Source organism: Eufriesea mexicana, unplaced genomic scaffold (genome assembly GCF_001483705.2).
Source record: "Eufriesea mexicana isolate 0111107269 unplaced genomic scaffold, ASM148370v2 scaffold1653, whole genome shotgun sequence".
Classification (NCBI taxonomy): Eukaryota; Metazoa; Arthropoda; class Insecta; order Hymenoptera; family Apidae; genus Eufriesea; species Eufriesea mexicana.
In genome coordinates this window covers 2,170,584-2,187,637 of record NW_016909884.1, presented here as the reverse complement: position 1 = coordinate 2,187,637, position 17,054 = coordinate 2,170,584, and the positions used below count along the sequence as shown (strand labels likewise).

Genomic DNA, 17,054 nt, shown 5'->3' with positions numbered 1-17,054 from the left:
GTTTTAATTTTTTACTACAGTTCATGAATTTTTAATATATAAATATGCACATATTCAAACTACATATTAATAACGTTTTCTAATTAGGGTTCCAATTCATCTTTAAATGGATAATGTGGATGATTCTCAACCCTAAAACAAATCAAAAGTAGTTTATATTTTTATATACTTTAGAATAAAATATTTTCAATAAATATATTCACCCCTTAAAGAACAAAAAATTAAAAATTCTTCCATGTGCCTGTTTATCTAAGGAACTTAATAATTTCATTTCTTCTTCCTTTAATGAAAACTCAAATAAATCTATGTTTGCCTTAATTCTCTCAGGAGATGAACTTTTTGGAATTACCACAACATTTAATTGCAACAAGTAACGTAATAAAATTTGTGCTGTTGATCGTTTATGTTCTGTGCTTATTTTTTGTACTATTGGATGTCCTAGAAGATCTGGAAAATCTTTAATATTATGATTATATTTTATTTGAAAGTGCGTTTTAGCTCCTGGTGATGCCAAGGGACTGTAGGCTGTTACAATGATTTTACGTGTTTGACACAATTGTCGAAGTGAACACTGTTGCAAGTAAGCATGTAACTCTACCTAAGTATAATTAAAATAATTATTACTGAAACCATGTTAAATAAGTAATCAATTCACCAACACTTGAAAACCTACTTGTAAATTACATGGCTTAATTTGTGCATTCTCCCATATATCTAAGACTTGTTTCTCATTAAAATTACTTAAACCTATAGACCTTGTACGGTTTTTTCTTACTTGTTCTTCCATTTCCTAAAATATTTTTCAAAGATAACAAGTTACAAATTGTTAATATATTATTTATTAATAGTACTACAGTCTTAAACCTTCCACACTGAAACAGGATCTGTATCAAGATCTAATACAAAACTTCCATCTTCATGAGTTGCTGGAGTATAAGTGCTTTCATTTAATTTAAAGGCAAAAGGCATGTGGATTAAATACATATCCAAATAATCCAAATTAAGTTTTTTTAGTGATAAATTAATAAACTTCTCTACATCTGATGGCCGATTACCATAATGGGGTAACTAAAAGAATAATTAAATATTTTTTTTCTTTATATATATAAATTGTTTCATTAATATATATGGAATATTACCTTTGATGTAATAAAAAGATCTTCACGTTTTCCACCATTTTCAAACCATTCTTTTAACACTGCTCCAATTGCTTCTTCATTATTATAATTAAATGCAGTATCAATATGTCTATAGCCAACTTTTAGAGCAGTTGTCACAGCATTTTTAATTTCTTCAGGTTTAGCCTAGAAAATATACAAAATTAAAAAGTGTTTGAATATTAAATAATAATTTTGGTTTCACTGCAATACTTAAATCACCTGCCATGTACCTAAACCCACAACAGGCATATCATATCCTGACAACAATTTTACTGTTTGCATATTTCCCTTTTTCAACTGGTCTAATGCTGAAAAAAATTTGTAAAAATTTATTTAAATAATTTCTAACAATATTATCATTGATATTGTTGTTGTCAAATTATGGCGACAATTTTTATAATAATTATCATAAAGTGTTATTTTTAAATATTCACGAATTAACTGCTTTGTAGTACCATTAACTATTTGGATATAAAATCAGTTTCTAAAATTAGAACAAACTTATACAGTTCCGAATATATAGGTTCATGTATATAAAGAAACAGAATTACGTACAAGGGTATATGTTATATAACATTTATTGATTAATAATAAGTTTTGCCGATAACATTGACTAGAATATTTTAAAAAATTGTTATTTATATTGAAATTTGAGGAAAAGTAAAAATTTTGTTATTTCTTGAACTACAATCTTCGAAATAGTGTTTCATATAATAATATAAAAATGATTTAAATGAACTTTTGCGCCAAGAGCTACATGACACCTTCCACCATTTGATCGGCTCCCCCCCTTGCCGAGGCTTGGAATCGAAATACAAAAATGCCTATGTCCTTACAGTTGTAAAATGAATTCCACAGTATGTATAACACACTTTGCTTGGAATATGAGAAGGGGAATGTTAAGTTAGTGAAATCCAATCGACATGGAGGGGATCATGTTGGTAGCTCAGTGAAAGAGGAGAGAAAGGCTGGCAGCCCGCCAGTTCGTCATCCTTGATTTGAGTGAAGTTTAACTTAGAATAACTAAATTAAAACTATTCAAAATATGCAAAAGGAATAATTTGATTTAAATTAATTTATATAAAATAAACTGAAGATAACCTACGTAATGATTGTATTAAACGCTGTTGAGTTGTTACGAAAAAAATAATGAACAAATTGATATTTTATACATTGATGAGTCAATTTGTTAAATATGTAATGGCAATATTTAAACATGTTTTGATTTAGAGTTGGATTTAGAGTTTTATTTACAATAATGGAATCTTGTACTTTGGATTATAATTAACATTTTTATTTATAGAAAATTATACTAATATAGACTATTCTTTATTAATTATATATAAGCAAAAAATAAATGTCATAGCTATAGTATATATAAGTAAGTAATATAAGTATAGAAGTCATATAGATGCATACTAATATTTATATGTTAAATGTAATATACATTTTGTAGAATCGCGATAATAATTTAGTGTAGTGATTTATTATATTTGATGTATTCATAGTAGCTTCCAGAAAATGTAAGTGTCGAAATTAAAATATTTAAACATTGACAAAGGGATATATATATTTTCGGTTAACAACAACCTGAAATAGACAAAATTATTGATATGTAATCAAAGAGGTTAAGTGAACACGTGAAAAGAAGATTGGGATAATTAGTTACTACAAAGAAGAATTATGCAATTAATTGTAAAACCATGTTAAAGAACAATATTATAATTGTTAGAAGTACATATAGAAATTTTTATATTAGTACTATAGAGCACTCAGAAGTCAGCTGAGGCTGCTCATAGACAAAAGTCTCTTGAATGTCATTCGTTTTCTTTGTCACACATTACCTACTAATATCAAGTTAGAGGACATGTACATCAATGAATATAATGTAAAAAAAATGATATATACAATAAATATGATTTTTTAATTGTAAAATATGTAGATATGATATGTACGATACTATTATATGTAGGGAAAATGTATTGATTCTGTTAAATAAATACACAAGAATAGATATGAGAAATTAGTATAAATAAATAAATTTAGGACATTAGGACAGTTATTCATCTTTCATATACTTCGGAAAATTTGAAATTATTGCATTGATATAAGCATATGGAAAATAAGCAGAAAACTGAAAAGCTGGTAAAGAAATACTGGGAAGATTAAGAGAGGACTAAGCATGTTAAAGCTGGACTTTCGCATTGCCGCCATTTTTACTTTTAGTACGGCTAGCATTAGAATCAGTCATTTCAAATTATCGATAGTAATATTTATCGATAGTTTTTATCGAGATTATAAGTTGGTTTTTTTTTTACAGGCAAGAACACGATGTTATAACATTTAACTATAATTTAAATATTGTAATTATATCATAATTTATTATGTATATTTCTAAAATAAATAAAAAAATTAATATTTTATATTAATATTGATTTTTATTTTATAAGAAACTTTTTACAGTTGGTAACAGTGTATGTCAGTTACGTGATAATTTCAATATGACTGTATGATTATGTTTGTATGAATATGAAAAGTGTGTTACATTCTTACATGCTCTGTAAACAAAACATTTTATTATAATTTATGACTGAATAATTTACATCAAGTACAAACATGTTAATTTACGATGTTCTACATAAAGAAACAGTATATAATTTAATTGTTAGTGATCTTCGTAATTATGGAGTTAAATATCGTTTTAAAAAGAATATGTTTAAGATAGAAAGAACTGAAGGAGTGAAACATATATCGAAAAAAATTTTTAAAACTCCACTGTTGTATCAACCATTGGATGTTGTGAATTTATCATCTGGTGCCATTGTACATGTACCTATCTTTGTTAGCCAAGCATCTACTTTTTTAGAAAAATATATTACTCAAGAAGGATTATTCAGAAAAGCAGGTTCACAGCTTAGACAAAAGGAATTAATAGCTCGTTTAGATAATGGTGGCAGTTTAGGAGAAAAACATCATGCCGTTGATGTTGCTAATTGTTTAAAATCTTTCTTCAGAGACCTTCCAGAACCATTAATTCCATACATATATCATGATTTATTTGTACATTGCGTCATGCTTAAAACTTATTGTGTACAAGCATTATTATTAGCTTGTATTCTTTTACCACCACATCATCTAAATACTTTGGCATTTTTTATGGAATTTTTAAAAAGGGTAGCATTATGTGAGAAACAAAATAAAATGAGTGTTGATAATTTAGCAAAAGTTGTTGGGCCAAATATTATGCCCTTGCAAGGAACTACTATGACTGCTGTGCAAATGCGTCTTGAATTACATTTAATTGTTGTTAAAGTAATATATTTATCTTAATAAAAAATATAAATTTTAATGTAAGATGATTTTATTTATTACATTTTAAAAATTTTATTATAGATTTTAATTGAAAATGCAGAAAGTATTGGTATTTTACCAGATCATATAACACAAGCTATTTCTATGGAAACAATTGGCAGTATAGACAATGAATTAGATGTATCTGATCACTTGCGTTCAAAACTAAAAAAAAAGAAACATCGCAGTGGAAGTCTTACACGTAAGCCACATCTAAGTGCCTCCAACCTCAATCTAAGTATGTCTGTGGATCTGTTCATAGTAATTTATTACCAATTTAATTTACATTATACTAACATTAATAATGAAATTTCATAATAACAACATACTACTCAAGTATTAAGTAGTGAACATAAGTGTGTCAATTTGTGTGATTAACAAATTAATCATCTAACTAATTTATTAACTTAATTACTTAACAGATCAAAATTTTCTTATATGAATTAAATTATTTAAATTTTAAATACTTTTCATTAGGAATGTTTAATGGTTTAAAAAAAATTGTTGGGAAGAATGCTGTATCTGAAGATGGTAATATATGTGATAATCAGAGAATCTCTGAAAATGCAGATTCAATACATGCATCAAATATTAAATCCACAAAAAGAAGAAAAGTAGATTATTTAGATCCACCAAGTACAAAGAAGAAGTATGTGTTTATTGCTCTTCTATACACATCAAGTATTATATAAACTATTGTTTGTAAACATTTTTAATTTATGTTTCAGGAGAGTTGTAGATAAAACAGATAAATCTAAAAAGATTAGACTTAGTTTAGATCGTTTTGTACCAAAAAAGCCGGTAAAAATATTATGATAATTTATATAATGATTTATTTAGTTTTCATAACACTTTATGTTCATAATATTTATATTTGCAGAAAGTTGTTGATGAAAATTCAGAATTATGTTCAAATAGCTTTGACATCCATACAGAACGACGTTGGAGTTCAGCTTGTAATTCAAGTGATTCACAAAGAACATATAGAACATACAGTGATGGTTCATCAAATTTAAAATTAATTCTGAAAGATAGTGAAGTATCAAATGAACTCAATAAAGAATATAATAATATGTTTGTTGATGCAGATGTTAATTTATCAGATGATAGTGACGAGCAGGTCTTGTTAATAAAAGAAGATGATGTTAAATCTAATAAACGACATATAAGATTAAATTCAAGTTCTGAAGAATTAAAAACTTTAGATCATTTTGATCAAAGACATGTATATCCATCAAAAAGAAGATTAACTGTAAATAATTACGAAACATATTCACGTGTTCAAGTCACATCAATGGACAATCAGTCAGAGGAATATGTTACAATACCTAAAAGTGAATATGAGGAAATTAAAAATAGAGTTTCAGCAATTGAATCTCATCTTTCTCAAAAGTTTAAATGTGTAAATAACGAAAATGTTGAGGAGAATGATGATTTATTACTGCATTCTGTAAAAGAAGTACAAACTGCATATGAAAAGACATTGGAAGAAGCCAGTATTGAAAGTACAGTAACAACGGACTATTTAGCTAAGAAACTTGGTAAAGAACTTAAAATTAGGAGATCGGATGAACATAAAATAATCAGATCTCCCAGTGCTCGAAAAATAGGAAGTTTAAGAAGAAGATCACAAGAAAGAGTGATGAGGTAAATGAATTATATTTTTTATAATTGAGGCACTATATAAACTTTTGTATTTTTTGGTTAAACAGTTATTAATTTAGTTCTTTTATTTCGCAGCAAACGCATTAGACGAACTGCTTCATGGCACATTTCTCATGGATCAGACTTACAATCACATATACAGTCTGATCAAGATTTAAACAATCCTTATTCTCACAATGCAAAAGGTTTTTATACAGATGATGATGCTTACTTACGGCCTATATCTACTTCCCTTTGGGAAGAAGAAAAAAATAATGTAATGTTAGATAATGTATGCAATGAATTTAACAATTCAAGTATGTATACAAAAGAATTTAATCAGGCTTCTCAATTAGTAAAAAATCGGATACATACTACAGTACGTCGAGTATCATCTTTTCATGGTAACGAACTTACAAACGCAAACATATATTCCAATGGAAAAGTTGAAAAATTGAAGAAGACAAATAGCCAACAAAATATGATTTTAAATGATACACCCGTAACTAAATTAATTCCAAAATCTGAGGGGAAGAAGAAAACAACGATGTCTTGGAAAGATGCAGATGGTTATTTTAAATCAACATGTCAAAAGAATAGTCCAGTTACTCAAACTGGCCGTGCATCGATTGCAAAATTAAGAACTCAGAATGCAGGAATGGTATTAGCTAAAGCTAAATTATTTGATGAATGTACAACAAAAGTGTATGCTCAAAATACTGTTATAAACAAGAAAAATGATTTATCTAGTTTAGAAGATAATCAATGTGCAAATAATATAAAACTGAACTGTGAACGAATAGAATTGTTGCGAAAATCAAGTAAAAATATAAAAAACAGAAATTCAAAAATGTTATTAAAACATTCTCCATCTTCTATTACAATGGAAATTGACACTAAAAAAGAAGGTACTGAAATATGTTATTGTAATTCCGAAGATACAGCATGTAACATGGCTATTCATCAAAAAGAAAATATGTTTGTTAAAACATCACCTTTATTGCAAAAAATGCCTACGAATACAATATTACATGAATCGAGATTAAATGTATATAAAACTGATAATAATGTACTGTGTAAAACCCCACACATTAAGAAACCATTAACTATAAAAACACCTAAAAGTGGTAAAGCATTAGTGAAGAAACCTATAATGGAATCTCGTAAAACACCTTTAAAAGCTGTTAATCAATTAGGGACTCCTAAATATCAAAGTCCTAAAAGTATTCTAAAAACGACAAGAAATATTAGTAGACACACTTAATTTATGAACAAGGTACAAATATGTTGATAATATATTCAGGAAAATCTATTTTGCAGTATATTCAGCTTTAAATTGATAAAAATTTATAGGATTTCCTAAACTCCCATAAAAAAGATTAAAAAATAAATTTACTTTTATAACATCTTTAGTAGTTATAGTATTTTCATATATAATGAATTGCCATATAAATATATTAAAGAGAATTTTAAATATGTTAATTGAAAACATAAGCACATAATAAACATATTGACTAAATGGGTTTTATATCATACATTTTAATACTATATAATATAAAACAATTTTAAACAAATATATTTTTAAGGAAGTTATGTATTTATACATTATTACATATGTTTTTTTGTATTTGTTTTTAGTATTAATATAATATATACCTACAATAAAGTACAAACATTATATTTTTTAATTGCAATATTATTTTTTGAAATTTTGAAATTTGTAATGTTTAAATTAGACTTTTTATATTTAGAAACATAAAAAATACAGATATTTATAATTTAACAATGTTTTATAATTTTTGATAATATAGTATTACTTTTTGTGTTTTATGATTTCGTAAGAAGAATAAAAGGCAGAGAATAAAATACAAAAATCAAATTTATGGTTCTATTCCATGTGATTTAAATATAATTGTAATTGTAACTTATTTATTCATCGTTCCACCAATCAAATTTTACCGTCTGTACCATCTGGGACTGTCAAATAAATCTTATACACGTTCATTATACACAAACAACACAATTATGATACGAAGTTTCTATATCCGTTGCGAAGTAAAATTATCTTCAGTATTTAGATAATAAAGGTATGGTACAAAACAGTAACGTTTAAAAATCGTTTTCTTTATTCTGTAAAATATTTTTGAAATCGCAAATTTCATTGATAGTTTTGGATACTGTCGTTATGATAGCAGCGCCTCGTTGATTCGAGTAAAATCTACAGCTGTTGATACGTAAATTGTTAGTAAAATAAGTGTCAGTGAATATTATACCGAAAAAGCAGCCTCTGGGCTGAAAGAACAATCCGTGTAAAAATGAGAGAGGCTGGAATAATGTTAATAAGCACGGCATTAACATGCGCTGTGATAGGCAATGCTTATTATCAAAGAAAACAGTTTTATCCAACAGTAGTTCACATAACCAAATCCAATCCTAGTATGACGGTAAGTTCTGATGCTTTTCCATAAATTTTTTGTTTCAAATTCTGGATATCCTAATAATTCTTTTGTTTCTTTTCTTAAATGAAATGTAGGTAATTTACATACAAGGTCTAATTCTAATGTTTATGATAAATGGTTTCCTACGAAAAATATTTTTTGGTACCCTACGTGTTGCTGAACTTGAGGTACGTATACAATGTATTTGTTATAATTATGAATGATTATAAAATATATATGTGTATGCATGCACACACGCGCACGTGGCGTGCACACACACACACATATACAAATATTGAGAGTTATTTATTTACAGCATTTATTGGAAAAAGTATGGTATGCAGTGACTGAAACTTGTCTAGCATTTACAGTGTTTAGAGATGATTTTAGCCCAAAATTTATAGCATTATTTACACTTCTTTTATTTTTAAAATCATTTCATTGGTTAGTGGGAGATCGTGTAAATTATGTAAGTAATATGACTAATTTAGTGTAATTTTAGAACATACAATATTCCATTTTTTAATTTTTAGATGGAAAGAAGTCCAGTAATAACTTGGTTGTTCCATCTTAGAGTTAGTACTTTATTGGCACTATTGTTTGCCATAAATTTAACTATGATTCATTATGCATATAATACAACAGCTACAAAAGGTCCTTCTGTACAACTTGTTTTTGGTTTTGAATATGCCATTCTTTTAACTGTTGTATTCAATATTAGTATAAAGTATATATTGCATACTATAGATCTACAAAGTGAAAATCCATGGGATAATAAGCCAGTATTTCTATTGTATACAGAGCTAATAATTGGACTATTAAAGGTAAGATATATTAATTATTTATTCTTGAAATATTTATTATTAATTAAATTATTAATTATTGATATAATATTACAATTATTAAATTTAATATATCTTTTTATATCAGGTTATTTTGTATGTTGCTTTTGTCACTTTGATGGTCAAATTGTATACTTTACCTTTGTTTGCACTTCGTGCAATGTATTATACAATGAGAAATTTTAAAAGAGCTATTCACGACATTGTGATGTCACGTAGAGCTATCAGAAATATGAATACATTATATCCAGATGCAACAGCAGAAGAATTAGCTGCTGCTGATAATGTGTGCATTATTTGCAGGTAAATTTTTTTAAATAAACAATTAAGAAATAAAATTTCTTAGAAATGTAAATATTGATATAATACTAAAAATACATTTCACATCAATATTTTAGAGAGGAAATGGTTGCAGCTAGTAAAAAGTTACCATGCAATCATATTTTTCATACAGCTTGTCTCCGTTCATGGTTCCAACGTCAACAAACATGCCCTACCTGCCGCTTGAACATTTTAAGACCTGTTAATAACAATCAAGGAAATAGACAACAAAATCAACCACAGGCAGGACCACAAGTGCCTCAAGCACCACAAGCTCCACAGGCACCAGGATTTAATCCAATTGGTATGTATGCTAATGTATGTATTTTGATTACTATATGTTAATTTCAAGGATAAACTAATATTTACATTGTATTAAATAAAGTTCAAGTCCCTCCAGCATTTTGGGCTGGAATGCAAGCTGCAGGGGCACCACCTCCACAACAACAATCACCACAACAACAACAATCATCACAGCAACAACAGTCGCAACAACAAACTTCAAGTGCAACAACACAGCAACAGCAAAGTCCAAATAATGCACCAAATACTCCTTCAACATCATTCCAGAATTTGACAGCTGGTAGTGTACCATTATTTCCTCCACCATTTCCAACTATGGTACCTTTACCTCCTATTCCTACACCACCACCAAATCTTACAGAATTAAGCGAAGAAGAACTTAGAGCAATGGAAGGTAATTTGCGACAAGCTGTGGAAGTTAGAATACAAACATTGCAAAGAGTTCAGCTTCTGTTAGATGCTGCCAGTGCTATGATGAACCAGTATCAAACAGCAGCTGCTACTGCTAAGTGTGTACGAATTTTTTGTATCCTAATAAAATTAAAAAATAATATTCAGTATTATCATTTTATAGTATTTATTTATTGCAGTATTCCAGTGCCAACTGCAACAAATAACACAACTGTTGCAACAGATGTTTCTCCCATGGCAAAACAAGGAATATCAGAAACTACAAGTTCTGGAATTAATAGTGATCAATCGCAAATTGAAACTGAGATGAATGTTCCTACTGCAAATTCTTCCAGTGATAATAATGTAAATATGGTACCAGGTACAAATAGTAATGATATAACATCAGAATCATCAGTTAGCAATGATATGGAATCTTCAAGTGAACAAGAAATGTTACGAAGACGTAGACTACAAAAATTTTCAACTCAGCTCACAGCAGAATAAATGTTCGTAAAATGATGTGATAATTTGTGTAATATAATTGTACTCTAATTAATAACAAGCCTGGTTACAGATAATTGGAAGAACATAATAATTATAAAAACTTAAAATTTAAAATTGATATTACAATATTAATAATCATAAATATATTAATCATTTAATGGGAATAATATAAATTTGTTCTTTTTTTTTAATAAATTATTTTAGATGCAGAACATACAAATTATATAATCAGATTATCTAAATCTTTTTAACTATTCTATGTATATATCCTTTATACGATCGGTTTATCTAATATATTTCATAAAACAATTTTTGTATTGATTAAATTGTTTCTGTAATATGTATCTAAACATGATTTTAGTTTATCACTTTTTATCCCACGATTTTTGTATTACAAAATATGATTTAATAAGTCCTGTCATTCTTGTTTGTGCTACAAGTTACTGTGCAGATTTGACTAATTATTACATATTAAGAATGCTTGTGTTTGAATATGGGAATGGTAATGTCAGTTACATGATTGTAAAATAATTGTTTTAGATAACTGTCACTGTATGTAATAAATTTATTTGTCTATTTAATAATGTTTTTGTTTTCATCATGAAAATTTATACACACATACACATATTTGATATATATATTTGATGTATGCAAAATTATTTGTAATAATTTTAAACAATTAACATATATGAAGTGAGATAACAAAAGATAAGTACAAAATAAATTATATTATTTATAAGAATAGAATAATATGAAAGTTCTAACATAGTTAAAAATATAGTTATTTTAGATTAAAAATGAGATATAACAATATTTGGTATAATTTTTACTCATGCAATGGTAAAATTTGAAATAGTTATAAATTATAGAAAAAAGTATTAAAATTCTCGTTTCAATTTCTATTTTAACATTGTCATCATAATGATAAAATGAATTTCTTTTTGAAAAGAAAGTGAAAAAATATATTTTTAAATACTAAAATAACTATGGATAATATTTATAAATATAAGAAAAAATATAAAAATATAGGTGAATAATTATTGTCATTCGTTAAATATTATTGATTAGTGAACGATAATTATAACCTTATTTTTCAATACTGAAAATGCGCAAACTCGGTGCGACTCATCATAGTGATCAAATCGCATTAAATGATTAGTTTTCATAATTTAAATTATTTTAGAAAGAAGTAATGTTTATAAACTTTTGAGTATATAAAACATGAATAGTTTTAAATTATACAAACTATATAAGAAGTTTATATATATATGTGATTTGTTATAAAATGATAAATATTACTTAATTAATACGTCACTTTTTTTTATAAAATTTTATAACATTTAATTTTGTTTTAATTTTATTTGTTTTATTTTCAACTTATTATTTTGATAAAATATATTTATTCATGTATGCTTTAGTTTGTTTAATCAATACAATGTGATTAAGTTGACGATAAAGGTATAATATACTTGTTTAGTATACAAATATAAACGTAATCTTAAATTATTTTTAAATATTACTATATTATGTTCTGTTTTTATGAAACGGTCTATATCAAATACATTTATAAAAAAAATTCCATTTTAATTTATATATATACTATATGCTTATATGTAAAAAATATCTAATATAATAATTGTTAAATATTATCCAACATTTAAAAGTACATAATATTCATTATGCATATAATGTTGAAAAATAAGTAATATTAATGATGAAACAATTAAATAGGATATCAGAAATTTAATGTATAAAATTTAATATTAAATGATTTTAAACAATTTATATATTAAATCAATGAACATAATATCTAATAAAATACGGGCTATCGTATTACGCGCTAAAATCCTTGAGATATGCGAGGCGAACCCGTAGCGCGTTGTTGTGATCTAACATGGCGGAGTGTAGTGTTGTGGCTGCTCAGTGTCTATGTCAAATTTAGAGTGATTTTGCTTAATAAGAACGAAAGAATTGTAATGGTTGGCGATCGTGGTATTGCAAGAAATTGAGTAAAGTAATAAGGTACTTATGAGCATTTGTATTGCAAGAGGATTGACTTTAATTTTGGTTTCGTTTGTCGCGGGAATCGTACACAGCGGCGAGAGAGCACGCAGAGTGCCGTCTTCCCAGCAACAAAATTTTCTTCTGACCTCTTACGACAACCAGTTGGTCTTTTCGAGTGATTCGACAGAGAATTGAGATTTAATTGCGTTCCTTACACACGGCACGTGATAGTAAAAACGTGCACGATATAAAGTTTTCCCGCGCGTCCTGAGAGGTTTTCTTGGCGCAAGAATCAGGCTTATGCAACGAAGAGCGCATAAACATCTATTACGGTAAACAATCTTATACCGTCAATCGAACTTGAAGGGATGTGAACTAAATGACAGATAGTCATCGCTTGAATTTTACTTTAATAATTTTAGTGACAAAACTCAATATCGTGTAAATTCAATAAACGAAATATTATAGAATTAATGAAAGAACTAAGAAAGAATACATAGACTGGTGAAGTCTGTAAAATTGTCAATAATTTTTATTAGAGATGAATAAAGATTCCTTATGGTGTCTTTGTTAATTAACAACTACGTCATTAATTTCCCCAAATTGTTAGAAAAGGAATAATCTTGTGTATGAATCGAAACTTTAAAGAAACCATATATATTTGAAGGTGTCTTTCTCTTATAAAGTTAATGTTATAATAAAACGTCTTAATGGGTTACAAGGGTGTAATTGACAAATTGATATATGCAGACTTTTATGCATTTGTCGATATATCAGAAAGTTGAGAATCATTTATAAGCATATTTAGAAAAACCAAAGGGTTGATGAAATTTAAAGGTATGCGAGGTAGTTGGTGATATTTTAAAACAGTGTGTATAAGTTAATTTTTACAATATGACGGATACACGGAGGAGAGTGAAGTTATATGCGCTCAATGTTGATAGACAATGGGATGATCGTGGTACAGGTCATGTTTCGTCTTCATATGTAGATAGACTGAAAGGAATTTCACTTTTAGTTAGAGCAGAGAGTGATGGTTCAGTTTTGTTGGAAAGTAGAATACAACCTGATACAGCATATCAGAAGCAACAGGTAATAATTGCAAATTTTTAATTTAATATTTAATAAAAAGTTTAAAAAAATGAAAATACAAGATATAATCATATAATATATTGACATTTTCATATTATGTAATATAAATTGAGAATATAATAAATAACATGTGAAGAATCAATCAAATTATAAAATATAGAAATTACAAACATTATTGATTTTATATTTCAGGATACTTTAATAGTTTGGTCAGAAGGAGAAAATTTTGATTTAGCCTTAAGTTTCCAAGAAAAGGCTGGCTGTGATGAAATTTGGGAGAAGATATGTCAAGTCCAGGGCAAAGATCCATCTGTTGAAATTACCCAAGATATTGTTGAAGAGTCAGAAGATGAACGATTTGATGATATGTCTGATGCTGCACCACCAATAGAATTGCCTCCATGTGAATTAAGTCGATTGGAAGATATTAATGAACTTATAGGAAATTGTTTATCTTCACAAATGAGGAAAGATAAACTAGCATTGGCTTTAGAATCAGAAGGCTATATAAAAAAACTATTAAATCTATTTCATACTTGTGAAGATTTAGAAAACATTGAAGGGTTACATCATCTGTATGACATATTTAAAAATATTTTCCTACTTAATAAGAACACATTATTTGAAGTTATGTTTAGCGAAGATACAATTTTCGATGTTGTTGGATGTTTGGAATATGAGCCAACATTACCTCAGCCAAAGAGGCACAGAGAATATCTTCGACAGTTAGCGAGATTTAAGCAAGCAATTCCTATTACAAATGCTGAACTATTAGCTAAAATTCACCAAACGTATCGAGTTCAATACATTCAAGATGTAGTTTTGCCAACTCCAAGTGTATTTGAGGATAACATGTTAAACACATTGAGTAGCTTTATATTTTTTAATAAGGTTGAAATAGTTACCTTGATACAGGATGATGAGAAATTCCTTACTGAACTATTTCGCCAGTTAACTGATGAAGCAACATCAGATAGCAAGAGACGTGATCTAGTTCTTTTTTTAAAAGAATTTTGTAATTTTTCTCAAAATCTTCAACCACAAGGAAAGGAGGCCTTTTATAAAACTTTAACAGCACTTGGTATTTTACCTGCTTTAGAAATTACTTTGGCAATGAATGATGCCCAAACAAAAACTGCCAGTATAGATATATTGACTTACATAGTAGAATATTCTCCAAGTGTTGTTCGAGATTACACATTGCAACAAATAAATAATACAGAACAGGACCAAATGTTAATAAATGTAATAGTTGCTCAACTCGTTGGCGATAGCGACCCAGAGTTGGGTGGAGCAGTACAATTAGCTGGTGTACTACGTCTGCTTCTTGATCCAGAAAATATGTTAACTTCTGTTAACAAATCAGAAAAAACTGATTTCTTGAACTATTTTTATAAAAATAGTATTGGAACACTAATAGCACCACTTTTAGCAAACACAATTGGAGAAAGACCAGCAAGAGAAGATTATAGAACAGTACAGCTTTTAGGATTGATCTTAGAATTACTATCATTTTGCGTAGAACATCATACATACCACATCAGGAATTGCATATTGAACAAAGATTTGCTCAAACGGATATTGGTTTTGATGAAATCAACACATACATTTTTAGTATTGTGCGCTTTAAGGTTCATGAGAAAAATCGTAGCTCTGAAAGATGAATTTTACAATAGATATATCATTAAAGGAAATTTGTTCGCGCCTGTATTTGATGCGTTTGTACGAAACAATGGTAGATATAATTTGTTGGATTCTGCTATTCTTGAAATGTTTGAATTTATAAAACTGGTAAGTATAAGTACACATTATAATATTTTGTATAAAGTTACATATTGTATTTCTCATACATTTGTAAATTTTATCACAGGAGGATATTAAATCGTTATGTTCACATGTCGTTGAAAATTTCTCAAAAGAACTGGAAGCAATTGATTATGTACAAACATTTAAAGCTTTGAAGCTAAGGTACGAACAACATCAAGACAAGTTGAAAGATCGGGACAGAGCAGCTCTTGACAGGTACATGTCTTTTTAAGTATATAATTTTTTAGACAAATGACTTTAAGCAGAAAGTAGGACTAATATATATTTAATTATGCTTGGTTAGTGTTCCATCCATATTAAGAAATAGTCGATACAGAAGGGACCAGAGACAGTTAGATGAAGAAGAGGAAATGTGGTTTAATGAAGAGGAAGACTTTGATGAGGGTGAGGCGGTCGTACCCGCAGCAGCAGCAGATCTTGTGCCTCCGGCTTCTGCTAAAAAACAATCATCAACTTCAAATTCTGCACTTAATCCTGCTCTTGCAGATTCTAAAAGTCATCAGCAGCAGCAGCAACAGCAATCTGTATTGAACAATAATACTGCTAACAATAATATTACCTCGCAACAATCACAAATTAACAATACTACGACAACAACGAATGAATCTCCAATTACTTCAGAAATTAATCCAAATTCAACTATTGGCACAGTAGAAAAAACTGGAACTGCATTATTTAAGAAGGTAAAGTTTTCTTTCTTCTTTGGAAAAGGATTAAAGTGTCAACGAAGTTGTACTATTAGTTATATTTGTTAGTTGGAGTCACATATGCAATACATTTTTCAGGGCTTGGTTGACTATGAAGGAGATTCAGATGAAGAAGATGAGGATACAGAGGTGACACCCTCTCCAAAACGACAAAGATTGTCATAGTAGGCAAACTGGAAGAAAACTGAAGAATTTGTGATTTTTAATTGCTGCTACCATTTCTGGCCCTCTTACGTGCACAAAGAACTCGATTAGAAGGTCGTACTGTAAACTTTTTTATAGCAGATAAAGGACCATTCTCTTTAAGTGAGTGGACGTAATGAGGATACGTGTTCACAATGTGGTGAAAATTGACATACCTCTTTGATGGGTTGTGTATAAATATACAAAAGCATCGGTACTCTATGCAGGTGGGTGAAAGGGTCTAAGAAATGGAATACATGTAATTAGGATTAAAAAAAAAAAAAA

At 28.2% G+C, this 17,054-nt stretch overlaps 4 protein-coding genes across 6 annotated transcripts; 3 read left to right on the top strand and 1 right to left on the bottom strand.

Moving 5' to 3' along the window:
- Nucleotides 1-83: 83 nt before the first annotated feature.
- On the bottom strand, nucleotides 84-1,634 carry LOC108548805 (alcohol dehydrogenase [NADP(+)]). Its single transcript, XM_017901927.1, has 7 exons — nucleotides 1,616-1,634; nucleotides 1,380-1,468; nucleotides 1,140-1,304; nucleotides 865-1,068; nucleotides 674-790; nucleotides 204-598; nucleotides 84-132 (listed from the first exon to the last, which is right to left on the bottom strand). Exons 2-7 carry the CDS (start codon nucleotides 1,440-1,442, stop codon nucleotides 84-86), a joined length of 993 nt encoding a protein of 330 aa, XP_017757416.1. The 5' UTR covers nucleotides 1,443-1,468; nucleotides 1,616-1,634.
- A 2,142-nt stretch (nucleotides 1,635-3,776) lies between these two features.
- Nucleotides 3,777-7,419, top strand: LOC108548916 (uncharacterized). Its single transcript, XM_017902052.1, has 6 exons — nucleotides 3,777-4,472; nucleotides 4,554-4,749; nucleotides 4,989-5,160; nucleotides 5,240-5,312; nucleotides 5,392-6,158; nucleotides 6,252-7,419. Exons 1-6 carry the CDS (start codon nucleotides 3,777-3,779, stop codon nucleotides 7,417-7,419), a joined length of 3,072 nt encoding a protein of 1,023 aa, XP_017757541.1.
- Nucleotides 7,420-8,173: 754 nt separating this feature from the next.
- sip3 (septin interacting protein 3) lies at nucleotides 8,174-11,031 on the top strand. Of its 3 annotated transcripts, none has more exons than XM_017901979.1 (9): nucleotides 8,174-8,242; nucleotides 8,324-8,599; nucleotides 8,689-8,781; nucleotides 8,910-9,062; nucleotides 9,127-9,417; nucleotides 9,524-9,738; nucleotides 9,834-10,060; nucleotides 10,142-10,568; nucleotides 10,650-11,031. In XM_017901979.1, the coding sequence occupies exons 2-9, from the start codon at nucleotides 8,471-8,473 to the stop codon at nucleotides 10,954-10,956; spliced, it is 1,842 nt and encodes a 613-aa protein (XP_017757468.1). In that variant the 5' UTR covers nucleotides 8,174-8,242; nucleotides 8,324-8,470; the 3' UTR covers nucleotides 10,957-11,031. The 3 variants fall into 3 exon arrangements, with proteins under 3 accessions (XP_017757468.1, XP_017757470.1, XP_017757469.1); XM_017901981.1 differs by having other exon boundaries at nucleotides 10,142-10,572; nucleotides 10,650-10,762; XM_017901980.1 differs by having other exon boundaries at nucleotides 8,239-8,599.
- A 2,658-nt stretch (nucleotides 11,032-13,689) lies between these two features.
- flfl (serine/threonine-protein phosphatase 4 regulatory subunit 3 flfl) lies at nucleotides 13,690-17,005 on the top strand. Its single transcript, XM_017901965.1, has 5 exons — nucleotides 13,690-14,052; nucleotides 14,245-15,843; nucleotides 15,923-16,074; nucleotides 16,163-16,562; nucleotides 16,665-17,005. Exons 1-5 carry the CDS (start codon nucleotides 13,855-13,857, stop codon nucleotides 16,749-16,751), a joined length of 2,436 nt encoding a protein of 811 aa, XP_017757454.1. The 5' UTR covers nucleotides 13,690-13,854; the 3' UTR covers nucleotides 16,752-17,005.
- The last annotated feature ends 49 nt before the right edge of the window (nucleotides 17,006-17,054 follow it).